At 42.5% G+C, this 14,304-nt stretch overlaps 1 protein-coding gene across 3 annotated transcripts in view; it reads right to left on the minus strand.

The window, feature by feature from the left end:
- Positions 1-344: 344 nt before the first annotated feature.
- LOC106579831 (drebrin-like protein B) overlaps positions 345-14,304 on the minus strand; it is a 16,348-nt gene continuing 2,388 nt past the window's right edge. For 2 of the 3 annotated variants that reach the window (XM_014160083.3, XM_045703115.2), the window contains exons 2-15: positions 13,298-13,353; positions 9,322-9,434; positions 9,142-9,216; positions 7,156-7,302; positions 6,550-6,627; positions 5,551-5,702; positions 5,385-5,439; positions 4,697-4,771; positions 4,211-4,346; positions 3,770-3,886; positions 3,248-3,364; positions 2,974-3,053; positions 2,695-2,776; positions 1,341-2,044 (exon numbers count right to left, since the gene is read on the minus strand). In XM_014160083.3, the coding sequence (XP_014015558.1) occupies positions 1,908-2,044; positions 2,695-2,776; positions 2,974-3,053; positions 3,248-3,364; positions 3,770-3,886; positions 4,211-4,346; positions 4,697-4,771; positions 5,385-5,439; positions 5,551-5,702; positions 6,550-6,627; positions 7,156-7,302; positions 9,142-9,216; positions 9,322-9,434; positions 13,298-13,353 (1,420 nt within the window). In that variant the 3' untranslated portion in view covers positions 1,341-1,907. Of the gene's footprint in view, positions 2,045-2,694; positions 2,777-2,973; positions 3,054-3,247; positions 3,365-3,769; positions 3,887-4,210; positions 4,347-4,696; positions 4,772-5,384; positions 5,440-5,550; positions 5,703-6,549; positions 6,628-7,155; positions 7,303-9,141; positions 9,217-9,321; positions 9,435-13,297; positions 13,354-14,304 lie in introns of all 3 variants that reach the window. The other variant, XM_014160084.3, reaches the window with a different exon arrangement.

Consider the following 14,304-nt stretch of genomic DNA (forward strand, 5'->3'; position numbering starts at 1 on the left):
TCTTATCTTAAATGATGGGAAATAACATTAACTTAAAACTTGCCGTTCTTGTGAAACTGAAACTGAGGTAATAACAAAAATCCCCGGCCGTTACCTTTATGCTCTCATTCCAGGAAACTGCTTATAGAATGAATATATATATATAATCAGTTAAGGTTTATGTATGAGAGTAAAAGTGATACTCCTAACTGTAGCAACAGTATCAAACAGTACCTGCTCCTTGAATGTCCCCAATGCTTTCACTCCTTGCACACCATTTAATTCTATCAGCTAGCTACTACTGCCCTCCCATGTTTAAAACAACTTACTGCTGCCACAAACATTTACAAAAGATGTCGTAAGACTTGTACACATTTTACTTGAACCCTTTTATTATGACGAAAGTATTTGCAGTACAATATACTCTTGAAAAACAAGGACAACGGATACATCATGCACCTTGAAATTAGTGACCCTTTTTAATAATTTTTAAATTCCTTAATCTTTATTTAAAGTGACAATGTCCCACAAACTTTTTCTTGCAATGATTTCATTATAAGTTAAAAAGCAGGGAAGTTGCATAACAGTTATGAAGTTTCCACACAGATTAGAATGAGAGAAAGCACTTTCCAGAGGACAGCATCATCACCCCACTCCTTTACCCTCCTTTGGCACTCACATGATAACAGCATCTGATCATGGCTCTCTTAAGCCTGCTAAATTAAGCCATTCACAGACCTGTATTTTGATAGAAGCTGGACTGTGAAAGACAGGTTAAGCAGAGACAAATTGTACCCAAGACACAGATAATGACAAGACGATGCAACAACGAGAGGAAAGATTACTCATGCCTTGTTTCGTGTAACTGGTCCCTGAAACAGTCAGTCATTACAATTCTCTAGGGGCTGAAGAGGGCAGGGAGGGAGGGTATGGGGACAAGCTCTGTAGCATAATGATTACATATTTTTAAAAAAATAATACTTTTGCACAAGGATATGATGATTGTGTCATTTTCACTCCCATTTTTTCTTGAATTCAGCCACACAGGAGAGCACAGCAAATATAGAACATTTTGGTTTTCTAATATTCAACTGCAATACCAAACTATGGTTTGAAATTCACGCAGGATTATTTAAGCAAACTCACATAAAATATCAGTCTGAGGAAAAGGCAAAAAAATGATATTTGGTACCGTTATGTGAGCTATGAAATGTTATTATCCTGAACATGACGAGTGAATAATACAAACAACAAAAAAGTACACCTGGAGCAAAACTGGCTTCACTTTTTAAGATATGTGATGTACAAGTGCTATTAATGATGTTCACAATGGAATCTTGAATTGAAACATTAAAAAAAAGGCTGACAATTTACTGCATCACAGAAGGTAAGAGATTCAGTTTGGGATTGGCCAGTATATGGGTTTTCATCAAAACCTAAACAATGCCACCTAAGTTCTCACAACAAAAATGAAATAATGGAATTTCTCTCTTCAACGGCAGGGTAGGCTTAGCCTAGTGGTTAGAGTGTTGGACTAGTAACCGAAAGGTTGCAAGTTCGAATCCCCGAGTTGACAAGGTACAAATCTGTCGTTCTGCCCCTGAACATGACAGTTAACCCACTGTTCCTAGGCCGTCATTGAAAATAAGAATTTGTTCTTAACTGACTTGCCTAGTTAAATAAAGGAGAAAAAAAAAAAACGGAAAAAAAACTGGGATAGATTTGAGCCCAACATTCACTGTTCATACATTGGTCCATAATGTGAAGGATACAGTTCAGCAATTGACTCTGAAAAGTTCACTGTTGAGTTACTTCTGACATGCTGTGTTCTGGAGCTAGCAGTTTTCCTACTGCCAAATTCTTCTGGGGAAGGGGGAATTCTCTTCTGCCTCCTATATGCTGATCTAGTGAGCGGGCAAGGTATGGACTTAAATCAGCTCCACGTAATTGGCTGGGAACATTCCAAAATGACCGTCTGGGCCATAGCCCCGCCACCAGCCCTCGTCAATCATCTCGATGCCATTGAGGATGTCATCAGGATCGAAGGAAATCTCTGTCTCATCAGCTGTGGAATGAAAAGAGCAATACCTCAGATCACCATGTCCATTCGGATATCTGTTGCTGTATTATTGTGTCTATTCCGTCGCCAATGTTTCCCTGATATCGTGAACGCCACTTAAAAAAACCAAAAGTATGTAGAAAGGATAATCGACCTATATATTTTTTATAAGATAATATTTGAGAACTAACAATCACCAAAATAAAAACGAGATAATCAGAAATCCCCAAAATGTCATGGCATGTGACTCCCATTGATTTTGTTATGTTTGAATCACCCAGATAGCATAAAAACAAGGCATAAGACATTGCAAAGTGTAGAATTGCAGGAAATTAGATTTGAAACTGCAGTTTCTCAGCTTCATGGCAAAATGTGTAGAATTGCAGGAAATTAGCTTTAAAACAGAAACATTTGGTCTATGCTGCCAAGAGGAGTGCCCCTAAAATCATGCCACCCCCCCAAAATTGCTACAGTTGCTGAAAAAAATACTAGAGTAACCACTGCTCACTGACTGCCAGTTTCCATCTAGCAGTTTCACCCACATTCTCCATAGGGGAAAAACATCACGGTTACACATTGTTCACACAGAGAACCAGTTTAGTGGGCCGAATGTCTACTGTAAATTGTCAGTAGGCTGTGACTGTAACAATGCTTACCAGCTTGGTAGTCGTATAGAGCCCTGGCACAGACGCCTCGGTCGGTCTTCTTTGCAGCCACCTCATTCGTGTTCTCTTCCACCTGAGCGAACAACAAGGGGTGCTATACCTCTGAGAATGCTCTTCACGTTTAAGTCCAAGCGCAAATATTTACCAAAGTCCTCTTGGCTTGAATGGTATTTCAATAATGATTGTTATAAGGAATTTTCTGATAAAAAAGTATACTATTGCTGTTTACAAATAATGAATCTCACTGCTCATGTGCTGACAAATATTTACCTGTGGGGGCTCTTCATAGAGGTTGTTTTGGGCTGGCTCTGTGGCATGGTTGTGCTCAGTGGGAGCTGCTGTTGCCTTTACTGAAACAGAAAAAAGTACATTCTTTTTCGGATAAAAACAATACCTCTCTACCAACAGGTGGCAGCAGCAGCACCAGGGACCCAGAGTACAAAGTAATTATGAAATGTGTCCAGAGAAAGGGTCATGATGAAACAGATGAGATGAATCGGACTGTTGTGTGTTCAGACTGAGGTGTGTGGGGAGCAGGGCCCACCTTCATCTTGCCACTGATCCTCAGGGGTTGCATTCTGCTCATCCAAGCACTCAGACTGGGATGGCTCACCCACACTGGGAGTGGATTCATCCACAACGGGCTCATCCACACTGGGTTCTTATGACACAATGTACACAAATGATATACGAGCACAGATACACACAGTGTACAAACATACTAAAGCATGCACTCAAATATTCAGACACTGAATAATTACAAAACCATCTGTCAAGTCTCATGGAAAACAACAAGCCACTGGATGAGATTGATGTACAGTGATCTAATGATGGACATGGCCTATGAGCCATGAGGGTGATGTTAAATTGAAATAACAAGAGATGAAAGGGAGTAGCATCAGGTCAATCATTTAGATTGATGGATTTAAAGCGAGTAGCATCAGGTAGATATTTGACCAAAACACAAACATAGCAATTGAATGTCACTCAGTCACCTACGTGTGAAGTATTTGTGTGTGTGTTTGGAAAGGGTCAGTTTGTGTCAGCAGTATGAGTGAGCTCAGACCTGCAGCAGGGACAGGAGAGGCAGAGCCTGCTGGCAGAGGGGAGGCTTGGCGCAGGGGCAAGCGGGACGGCTCGGGCTCGCATGGTTGCTTAGAGAGAAAAGGGCTGTTCAAACGCCCTGAGAAACACACACCAGAGCAGACAGACAGGTTGGCCGGGAAGGTTACCCAGCAGAGCAGAGACAACACAAAGCAGATGTGGACTAGAGACAAGACTTGATACGAGACAATGAGTTAAAGTTGATGAAGGCAGAGTAATGCGACAAGATTCTCATTCTGCATGTTTCAACGTGGCCCAGACAATCCCCTGATCTCGCTGCAAGACCACATCCCCACTTGACAGAGCTAGAAAGCCCAGCAAGGAAACACTCATGGAAAAAACAATTTTAAGAACTACACTATGTATATAAACAGCAAACAGTTGTATTGAATTGGTGGCTTACCTGGCTGGGGGCTGGCAGGGGTGTGGGCAGCAGCAGGGGTGTCAGTGTCTGCAGTGCTGGGGGCCATGCCCTTCTCTCTCTGCTTGAACATCTCTCTGGGGTTCATAGAGCGCTGAGAGATCAGGGAGGCCGCCTCCTGAAACACACCATGTGGTCAGACAGACACACTGGGTATTGTATAGCCATAGCAACGTTCCAGATGTTCCCTTTAATAAAGAACACAATACCATCTACTGTATGCATAAAGGTGTTCTGAATGATGTTCAAAGGTGAGAAGTCATGACCACAGTAGATGGTAGTGGAGCAGAAAGAATGTACATACAGGAAAATGAAGGTATGTGAAGCTATGGCGAGTTTAGATTCATGCAAGGAACAGTTTTGGTTGTGTCAATGGAAAGGGAAGCAGGAAACAGAGGGTTCTGAGTCACAGGGTATAGGGAACCTTTAAACAATTATTAAACCTACAGGGGGCCACAGTTAACTCACATTGGCTTTCTCCACAGATTCACCACGCTTCATCCCTTTCTTCTGAGCTGCCTGGAAGTCCTTCTCCTGCTCCTCCTGATGATGATGGATGATGATGATGCACCATACATAATTCAACACTACCCACGAGGCAACACCTACCGTTTCTGTTTTGTTTGTTCTTGTGTTATACTTACGTCCTAAATGTGTGCCTTCACATTTAAAACAGATAATTTAAGTGAGGTGCAGACCTGGGTTCAAATATCTCAATTACTTTAATATACATTTCAAAGAAAGTGTTCAGATATTTTTGGGGGAAAAAGTAATAGTTGAATATTGGAATGGAAATACACTTGGAAAGTATTGACGTATTTTAAAATATACTGACTCAAATACCTGGGTTAAATGCATGGGAGTGTATTTAAATAGTATTTGAAAATACATTTAAATAGTAGGCTATTTATAGGAAATTATTTGAAAATACTTCCAATAGAAGTAATTGAGTCAGGCTACATTATTTGAAAATATGTAGGCCTATTTACATAACAAATACACATGTATTTGAACCCAGTTCTGGCAGGGTGCATGTTGCATAAACGGATCTGCTGCCCCCTACATGAGGATGAAACACCAGTTAAACATAGCGGATTTGATTTGAATTCTCCTCAGTCAGCCGGCCTGTCCTGCTGTGAGTCAGTACACAACTCACCCATTGTTGTTTTTCATTGTCTCTGCTCTCAGCTTCCTGCTGCTGCTGGTACTTCCTGTTAAACAAATGGGAAAAGCAGACTTAATGGAAACCTGGCTGTCTTAATAAGGTCAACTCGATAAGTTAAACACCTCCAGCTAAGTTTACTAACCACCATTTTACTCACTTCTGCTGGTCAATCATAGAGGCCCTCTCCTTGTCTCTCTTCTCTCTGAGAGTTGCCTCCTTGGCCTCTCGATCCTTCCGATCTTTCTCCAGCTTCTGGCGCTCTTCGTCTGCCTTGCTGCGCTCCTCCCGCTGCCGCTTCTCCTCATCTTTCTGAGACACACAGAACACGAGACCAGGTTAGGGTATTCACTGTCATAAAGGACTATTTAATCAGAACAAGCTGAGCAACACAAGCAAATCTAACCAGTATTTACATTTAAATGTACCTTTTTGTCATTCAGCAGACGCTCTAATCCAGAGCGACTTACAATTAGTTCCTTCATCTTAAGATAACTAGGTGAGACAACATCACAATCGTATCAACTACATTTTCCCTCATGAGCAAAGTCAGTGCTAGTAGGAAAAGCACGTGAGAGTTATTTAAGATACTCTTCAGAGGTAGGTTTTCAAACGTTTTCAGAAGATGGGCAGGGACTCTGCTGTCCTGACTTTAAGGGGAAGCTTGTTCCACCATTGGGATGCCAGGACAGAGAAAGGTGTTGACTGGCTGAGTGGGAGCTGCCCTCCTGTAGGGGTGGGAGGGCCAAGAGACCAGAGGTGGCGTGCTCGGTTTGGGATATAGTGTTTGAGCATAGCCTGAAGGTAAGGAGGGGCTTCACACTGCTGCTCTGTAGGCAAGTACCAGGGTCTGGAAGATGATGCAAGCTTCGACTGGACGCCAGTGGCATGTGCGGAGGAGCGTGGCGACATGGAGAACTTAAGAAGGTTGATGGCACAAGCGGGGAGCCCAGCCAACAGCGAGTTAGTTGCAGTATTCTACATGGGATATGACAAGTGCCTGGATTAGGACCTGCGCCATTCCTGTGTGAGGTAGGGTCATACTCTACGGATGTTGTAGAGCATTAACGTGCTGGAGCCACGCCAAGGTTCTTTGCACTCTGGGAGGGGGACACCGTGGAGTCCCTGTAGTGGCAGTAAGGTGTTGGGGCTGACTCACCTCTGCCTGCGCCCAGAAGTTGTCTTTATTGGTCCGTTTGATTTCAGACATGGCGTTGGTCTTCTGATACACAGAGCCCTGTCACAAAATACAAGCATTAGTTAAACACAACAAAAAACAAATAGGCACTCCTAGACACCAACCCCCCACCTAGATCCAGTACTGACACAGCATGTTGGTTTATTATGCCGAGTTAACAGGCTTTAAACAGCCTGTCCTGGCCTGGCCTCTCTGGCTCCAGCCCTGGCCAACAATCATGAGCTCAACTAAGCCCCTGGATTCTACTGCACATGAGTCATTGTAAACAACCAGCTCTGCACGTCACAACATCCAACATGTTGGAAACAAACCCACAATGAGAATCTCTCATCCGCAGCCTTGTGCAATGAATCTTACCAAAAATGTCCACAGGCAGACAAGTTATTAACCGAAACAAAATTAGCTATGAGAGTATATCTGACCAGAAAGCAACTTGCCTAACAGTGCAACCTGCCTGTACAAAACATATCTACAGACACTTAACATCTGATGAAACCAACTCAATGCATAACTAAAATGTTCTGATTTTAATTTCCAAAAGGATAAGATGATGTATTTCGTACGTACCACAGGTCCCTGGGGACCAGCGTCTCGGAACTTGTTGGACTCTTTGTGGAAGCTGTAGTTGGCCCCTGAGGCCTTGGCCACCTTTTGCATAATAGCCTCAGGTTCCACATCCTCCTCTGCACGGGCATTTATTGTGACATGGGCTCCCTGGAGTTACAGCAGACATTTTAGCTACAAACAACACGCGTCACACATTCCAGCCAGATAAGGCCATGAAAGGGCTGTCCGTAGGAGGGATATTTGATATGTGACAGGCACCACCCATAGGATCTGTTGACATGCAGTTAGCAAGGTCACTTTCATGATAACAACTGATAACAGACCACTTCCAGAGCTGATTCATAAACCACAACCAATAATTCACCATAAGTAGCATCCAACTTCTGCTTAACTCTTAACCACTCAAAAGCTATAACTGGCACTAACAGGGGTGTCTACTCAGTCTTTCCTGCAATTGTTCTTAATTTCATGTCCTGTTGAGGTTAGTGTTGAAAGTGTACACATAAATACACTATATATGCACAAATGTATGTGGACGCCCCTTCAAATTAGTGGATTAGACTATTTCAGCCACACCCGTTGCTGACAGGTGTATAAAATCGAGGACACAGCCATGAAAACTCCATAGACAAACATTGGCAGTAGAATGACCTTACTGAAGAGCTCAGACTTTCTACGTGGCACCGTCACAGGATGCCACCTTTCCAACAAGTCAGTTCGTCAAATTTCTGTCCTGCTAGAGCTGCCCCGCTCAACTGTGAGTGCTGTTATTGTGAAGTGGAAACGTCTAGGAGCAACAACGGTTCATCCACGAAGTGGTAGGCCACACAATCTCAAAAAGTGACAGCCAAGTGCTGAAGCTCGTAAAAAAAATCATCTGTCCTCGGTGGAAACACTCACTACCGAGTTCCAAACTGCCTCTGGGAGCAACGTCAGCAAAATAACAGTTTGTTGGGAGTTTCATGAAATGGGTTTCCATGGCCGAACAGCTGCACACAAGCCTAAGATCACCATTTGCAATGCCAAGCGTCGGCTGGAGTGGTGTAAAGCTCGCCGCCATTGGACTCTGGAGCAGTGGAAATGCGTTCTCTGGAGTGATGAATCACACTTCACCATTTGGCAGTTTGACGGACAAATCTGGGTTTGGCAGATACCAGGATAATGCTACCTGCCCCAATGCATAGTGCAACTGTAAAGTTCGGTGGATGAGGAATAATGGTCTGGGGCTGTTTTTCATGGTTTGGGCTAGGCCCCTTCGTTCCAGTGAAGGGAAATCATAACGCTACAGCATACAATGACATTCTAGATGATTCTGTGCTTCCAACTTTGTGGCAACAGTTTGGGGAAGGCCCTTTCCTGTTTCAGCATGACAATCCGTGCACAAAGCGAGGTCCATACAGAAATTATTTGTCTAGGTAAGTGTGGAAGAACTTGACTGGCCTGCACAGAGCCCTGACCTCAACCCGATTGAACACCTTTGGGATGAATTGGAACGCCGACTGCGAGCTAGGCCCAATCGTCCAACATCAGTAACCGGCCTCACTAATGCTCGTGGTTGAATGGATGCAAGTTCCCTCAGCAATGTTCCAACATCTAGTGGAAAGCCTTCCGAGAAGAGTGGAGGCTGATATAGCATGAAAGGGGAGACCAACTCCATTAATGTCCATGTTTTTGGAATGAGATGTTCAATGAGCAGGTGTCCACATACTACGCAATTACACTACATGACCAAAAGTAGTCGATTTTGATCATTAACTAAACATAAGCAGTCTGGATGGAAAAAATGTCTAGACCAGGGGTACTCAACTCTTACCCTACGAGGTCCGGAGCCTGCTGGTTCTGTTCTACCTGATAATGAATTGCACACACCTGGTGTCCCAGGTCTAAATCAGTCCCTAATTTGAAGGGAGCAATTTAAAAAAATGCAGTGGAACAGGCTTCGAGGTCCAGAGTTGGAGGGGTCTAAACCATGCCAAATTAAATTACCTTGAGAAAATTAGCTATGGAGCTGACATGATTGGCACATAGTCCTTTCCTGGCGTCTTTCACACCTTCTCCAGTCTGAAACACAAATACTCATAAGATTCATTCAACTTGACAACCTGATTTACCAAATACAGAGGAGTGCCACCTTTGGAAGAAAAGGGAGTGTAGTGCAGCACTCACCCAGTTGATCAGGACGTATTTGCACAGGCCAGAGTTTGGGTCCTCGACACGACAGAAAGCGTACATTATTTTACCGCTGCTAAGTTCCTCCACCAGTTCCTCCAGTCCACCATCTGAAAACACCAGTATCGGGAACATTGTAGAATTTATGTTCTATGCAAAGTCTGTCATGTACATTACTGTGTATAGCCTACATTATGTACACAATATATGGCAAATTACTCCCTTTTTCAACATGCTCTATTTTTGACAGTGTGTATGTGTTGTAAGTAGGGCTGCAGATTTTGGGGAATATTCAGAGGTGGAAACTTTCCTTGGGAATTAATACCATTTAAATGTAGACGTTTTTTGCATTGGATATATTTACCATATCATATGGAGACAGAAACAAACATTTGACCTTATCATAAGTAGACATAATTGCAAATGATTAAATCCTTCCAATAGGAAGATTTTTATTTTATTTTTTTAATTAAATGAGTTGACTTTTCACATGGGATGATTTCACTGGACAACAAAAGAAAGGGAATATTGAATGATCCATCACATCTCCCAAAAACGTTTTCAACTTACACTACCGTTCAAAACTTTGGGGTCACTTAGAAATTCAATTTTTTTAAAGAAAAGCACATTTTTTGTCCATTAAAATAACACAATCAGAAATACAGTGTAGACATTGTTAATGTTGTAAATGACTATTGTAGCTGGAAACAGCTGATTTTTAATGGAATATCTACATAGGCCCATTATCAGCAACCATCACTCCTGTGTTCCAATGGCACGTTGTGTTCCAATGGCACGTTGTGTTAGCTAATCCAAGTTGATCATTTTAAAAGGCTAATCGATCATTACAAAACCCTTTTGCAATTATGTTAGCACAACTGAAAACTGTTGTGCTCATTAAAGAAGCAATAAAACTGGCCTTCTTTAGACTAGTTGAGTATCTGGAGCATCAGCATTTATGGGTTCGATTACAGGCTCAAAATGGCCAGAAACAAAGACCTTTCTTCTGAAACTCATCAGTCTATTCTTGTTCTGAGAAATGAAGGCTATTCCATGCAAGAAATTACCAAGAAACTGAAGATCTCGTACAACGCTGTGTACGACTCCCTTCACAGAACAGGGCTAACTGGCTCCAACCAGAATGGAAAGAGTGGGAGGCGTCGGTGCACAACTGAGCAAGAGGACAAGTACATTAGTGTCTAGTTTGAGAAACAGGCACCTCAAGTCCTCAACTGGCAGCTTCATGAAATAAAGTGACACCATAGGTGAAATGAAATGACACCATAGGTCTTGTTGATCTCTGCACACGACAGGATGCTCTTGTCAGCATATTTGGGGTCCAACATGTACGCTGCGGCATGTATGGGCTTCAGGCAGAAGTCTTCATGCTTTTTGATGTATTTCAGAACTGCAGTTTCCTCTGCTTGGAGCAACAGTGAAGTGGGCAGGGTAGTACGGATTTAAGGATGGCATTGTCTCCCTCAATTTGTGCAATGGCTACTGCTTTAGGTTTTACGAGTTTCAGGCTGCAAACCACTCTCTCCCAAAATACATCATCCAGGAGGATCCTCTTGATGGGGCTGTCCATATTGGCAGACTATGATATGACCATTTCTTGGAGACGCCTTCCCCTCCAGGACTGTCAAACATGATGACAACACCACCCTAATGGGTGTTGCTGGGCAGCTTCAATGTGGTGCTCTTATTCTTCTCACTTTGCTTGGTGAGGTAGATTGCTGTTATAACTTGATGACCCTTCACATACCTAACCATTTCCTTGGCTCTCTTGTAGAGTGTATCCATTGTTTTCAGTGCCATGATGTCCTTGAGGAGCTGATTCAATGCATGAACAGCACAGCCAATGGGTGTGATGTAACGGTAGGACTCCTCCACTTTAGACCAAGCAGCCTTCATGTTCGCAGCATTGTCTGTCACCAGTGGAAATACCTTCTGTGGTCCAAGGTCATTGATGACTGCCTTCAGCTCATCTGCAATGTAGAGACCGGTGTGTCTGTGCGCTTGTAGAATACTGGTTAGGTGTGGAGATGATGTAGTTAATTATTCCTTGTCCACGAACATTCGACCACCCATCAAGAGTTGATTGCAATACAGTCTGCTTTCTCTATGATTTGCTTGACCTTCACTTGAACTCTGTATCCAGAAAATGAGTAGATAACGCATGTCTGGTTGGAGCGGTGTATGCTGGGCAAAGAACATTCAGAAATCACTTCCAATACACCTTGCCTGTGAGCATCAGAGGTGAACCAGTTGCATACACAGCTCGAGCGAGACATTCATCAGCATTTCTGACTACATTCCTCCATTGAGTCAAAAAAACCTTCTGAATCGAGGAGAACCGTTGCTATTGATAAAGTGTCTGATTCATCCTTTTCCACCTCGAATAGAAGTAGAGGGACTTTTGTCAGAGGTCGCTTGTTGTGAGCGCTGAGGGAACTTTATGCACTTGGCCAGATGATTCAGCATATTTGTTACATTCTTCACATATGAGTTGGCACAGTATTTGCAAATGTACACAGCTTTTCCTTCTACATTAGCTGCAGTGAAATGTCTCCACACATCAGATGGTGCCCGTAGCATTTTCCTGTAAAGATTAGAAAAGAAATGAGTGAAAAAAAAACAAATACAATTCCATATGCAGATAAATAGTTAAGCAGTTAGATTAAACAACTCCTTTGCAAGATAAATGTTTTAAAATTAAACATGTATGGAAACAGGTGAATTAACACTCCTCAGTTAGCAGGCTCAAGCAATCTAAACCCTACATGGTAGCAAAAACGAACCATCAGAAATTGTTAACAAGTTAGAAATGATTTAAACACACTTTGCTGTAGGCTACTATTTACTAGTTAACAAAAAAAATCATGCATGTCATATAAAATATATTCACTCCTCCCAGTATTGTAATCAAAACTTACCAGAAAGCATGGAGTCCTTGGCTCAGACAATGTAGTAATGTGGGCTCAATAGCATCTCAGTGTGCAAGATCTTGAGAATCAGCTATACATGTGATGGAAGAATGCACTGTGCATGCAGAAGGTTGCAATTCCATTGAAATGGGGATAGTTTAACTAAAATATGCCACAAGACCTAGAATTGCCTTGTGTATCCCATAAAAAAAGGTTCACTGTTATAAGCTAACTTTTTGATGAATTTAAGCAAAATTCCCCAAATTCCAGGGTTTAACTTCCATTGGAAAATTTCTGGAAAGATACCGGAATTTTACTGCAAAGTTTCCAACCCTTTGCAACCCTAGTTGTAAGCATCTTGATTAATCCCCCTGCCCCCCAAAAAAGCGAATACACCAGCGTAAGCCTTTTGTATACCACGTCAATTAATTATCAGATCTACGCAGAAACAGAGTGCTCATTTTCTTTATATTCCTGGATAGTCACCTGTTGAAGTGTCCTGGGGCAAGGATTCTTTTTGGGATTTTCATGTCCCTCAGCCAAGCACCTGATTCTCTTATTTTTCAATCTTGGCTAAAGCGCGTTTGGGTACACTTTCTACTTAATGATAGCTACTTTGAGGAACATTTTTGCCAACTTACTATGACTGACATGTGGTCGTCTCACCTTGCTACCTTAAAATGAATGCACTAACTCTAAACTAAGTCGCTCTGGATAAGAGCGTCTGCTAAATGACTAAAATGTAAATGTTTCCCCCTACCACATTACACATGCTTGGTTATCTTTCTTTTCACATATGCAAATAGTTATCTTCTGAAAAAAATCAGTCTGGGAGACTTACCCAAACAATAAAAATATGCCACTACTGCAGAAGATTAACATTTACCTTTGCTTGCATCTTTTAAATTGCCTTACTGTGCTTAGAGAGCAATTCAGTGGCATACCATAAGTGAGGGTGATGATCTCAGACAACATTGCAGACTCGATACCAAACAGAATACATTTACATGTTGGAGCCTTTCTTGGATTCTGTCTACCACACTCACCTCCCTTCTCTGCCAATCGTATATCATTAGTGTTCCCCTCGTAGGTGAACAAGGCCCTGCAGAGAAGAACGCCAGGTTACAGGATCACACAACCATTGCAAAATTGTAGATTGGTAGCCTAATAAGCAGTTTAAACAGACTGTCAGCATCAATATTCACAACCACACTTAGCAAGCTATTGCAGAATAGCATCCTGAAGCAACCTGGCTAAGTGATGTGCCTTACTCAAAACAACATGACACTTGATTGAACTGCATAACTTTGGATCGGAACCATTAAAGCTGCAATATGTAACTTTTTGGGTGACCCCCCAAATTCACATTGAAAAGTGAGATATAGAGCTATCATCCTCATTGAAAGCAAGTCAAAGAAGCGGTAGATCTGTTCCATTTCATGATAGCCAAATTGGTAGTTACAGTCTTGTCCCATCGTGACAACTTCCGTACAGAGGCGAAGGTCGAGAGCCATGCATCCTCCGAAACACAACCATGCCAAGCCGCACCAATGTGTCAGAGGAAACACTGTACAACTTGCAACCAAAATCAGCGCGCATGTGCCAGGCTCGCCACAGAAGTTGCTAGAGCGCGATGGGACAAGTACATCCCAGCCAGCCAAACCCTCCCCTAACTCGGAAGATGCTGGGCCAATTGTGCACCGCCTCATTGGTCTCCGGTCGCGACACAGCCCGGGATCAAACCCAGGTCTGTAAAGATGCCTCAAGCACTGCAATGCAGTGCCCTATACCACTGCGCCACTCGGGAGTCTATGTGAGCTATTTCTATGCTTCCCGTTCTTAAGTTTCATTTTTGCATCTTTTACTTTCGGTTTTGTACATAAGCTTCAAAGAGCTGAAAATACTATATTTTCGATTTAGATGGCACACTATACTTGCTTGTATTGTCACATACTGAAAATAGGAAAACTATTAGAATTTGAACAAACAGGAAATGGCGGAGCGATTTCTGCATAGCGCAACTTAAAGTGCGCAAAATGTAGAGCTTTTGTAA

This window comes from Salmo salar, chromosome 20 (genome assembly GCF_965601325.2).
Source record: "Salmo salar chromosome 20, fSalSal1, whole genome shotgun sequence".
Taxonomy (NCBI): Eukaryota; Metazoa; Chordata; class Actinopteri; order Salmoniformes; family Salmonidae; genus Salmo; species Salmo salar.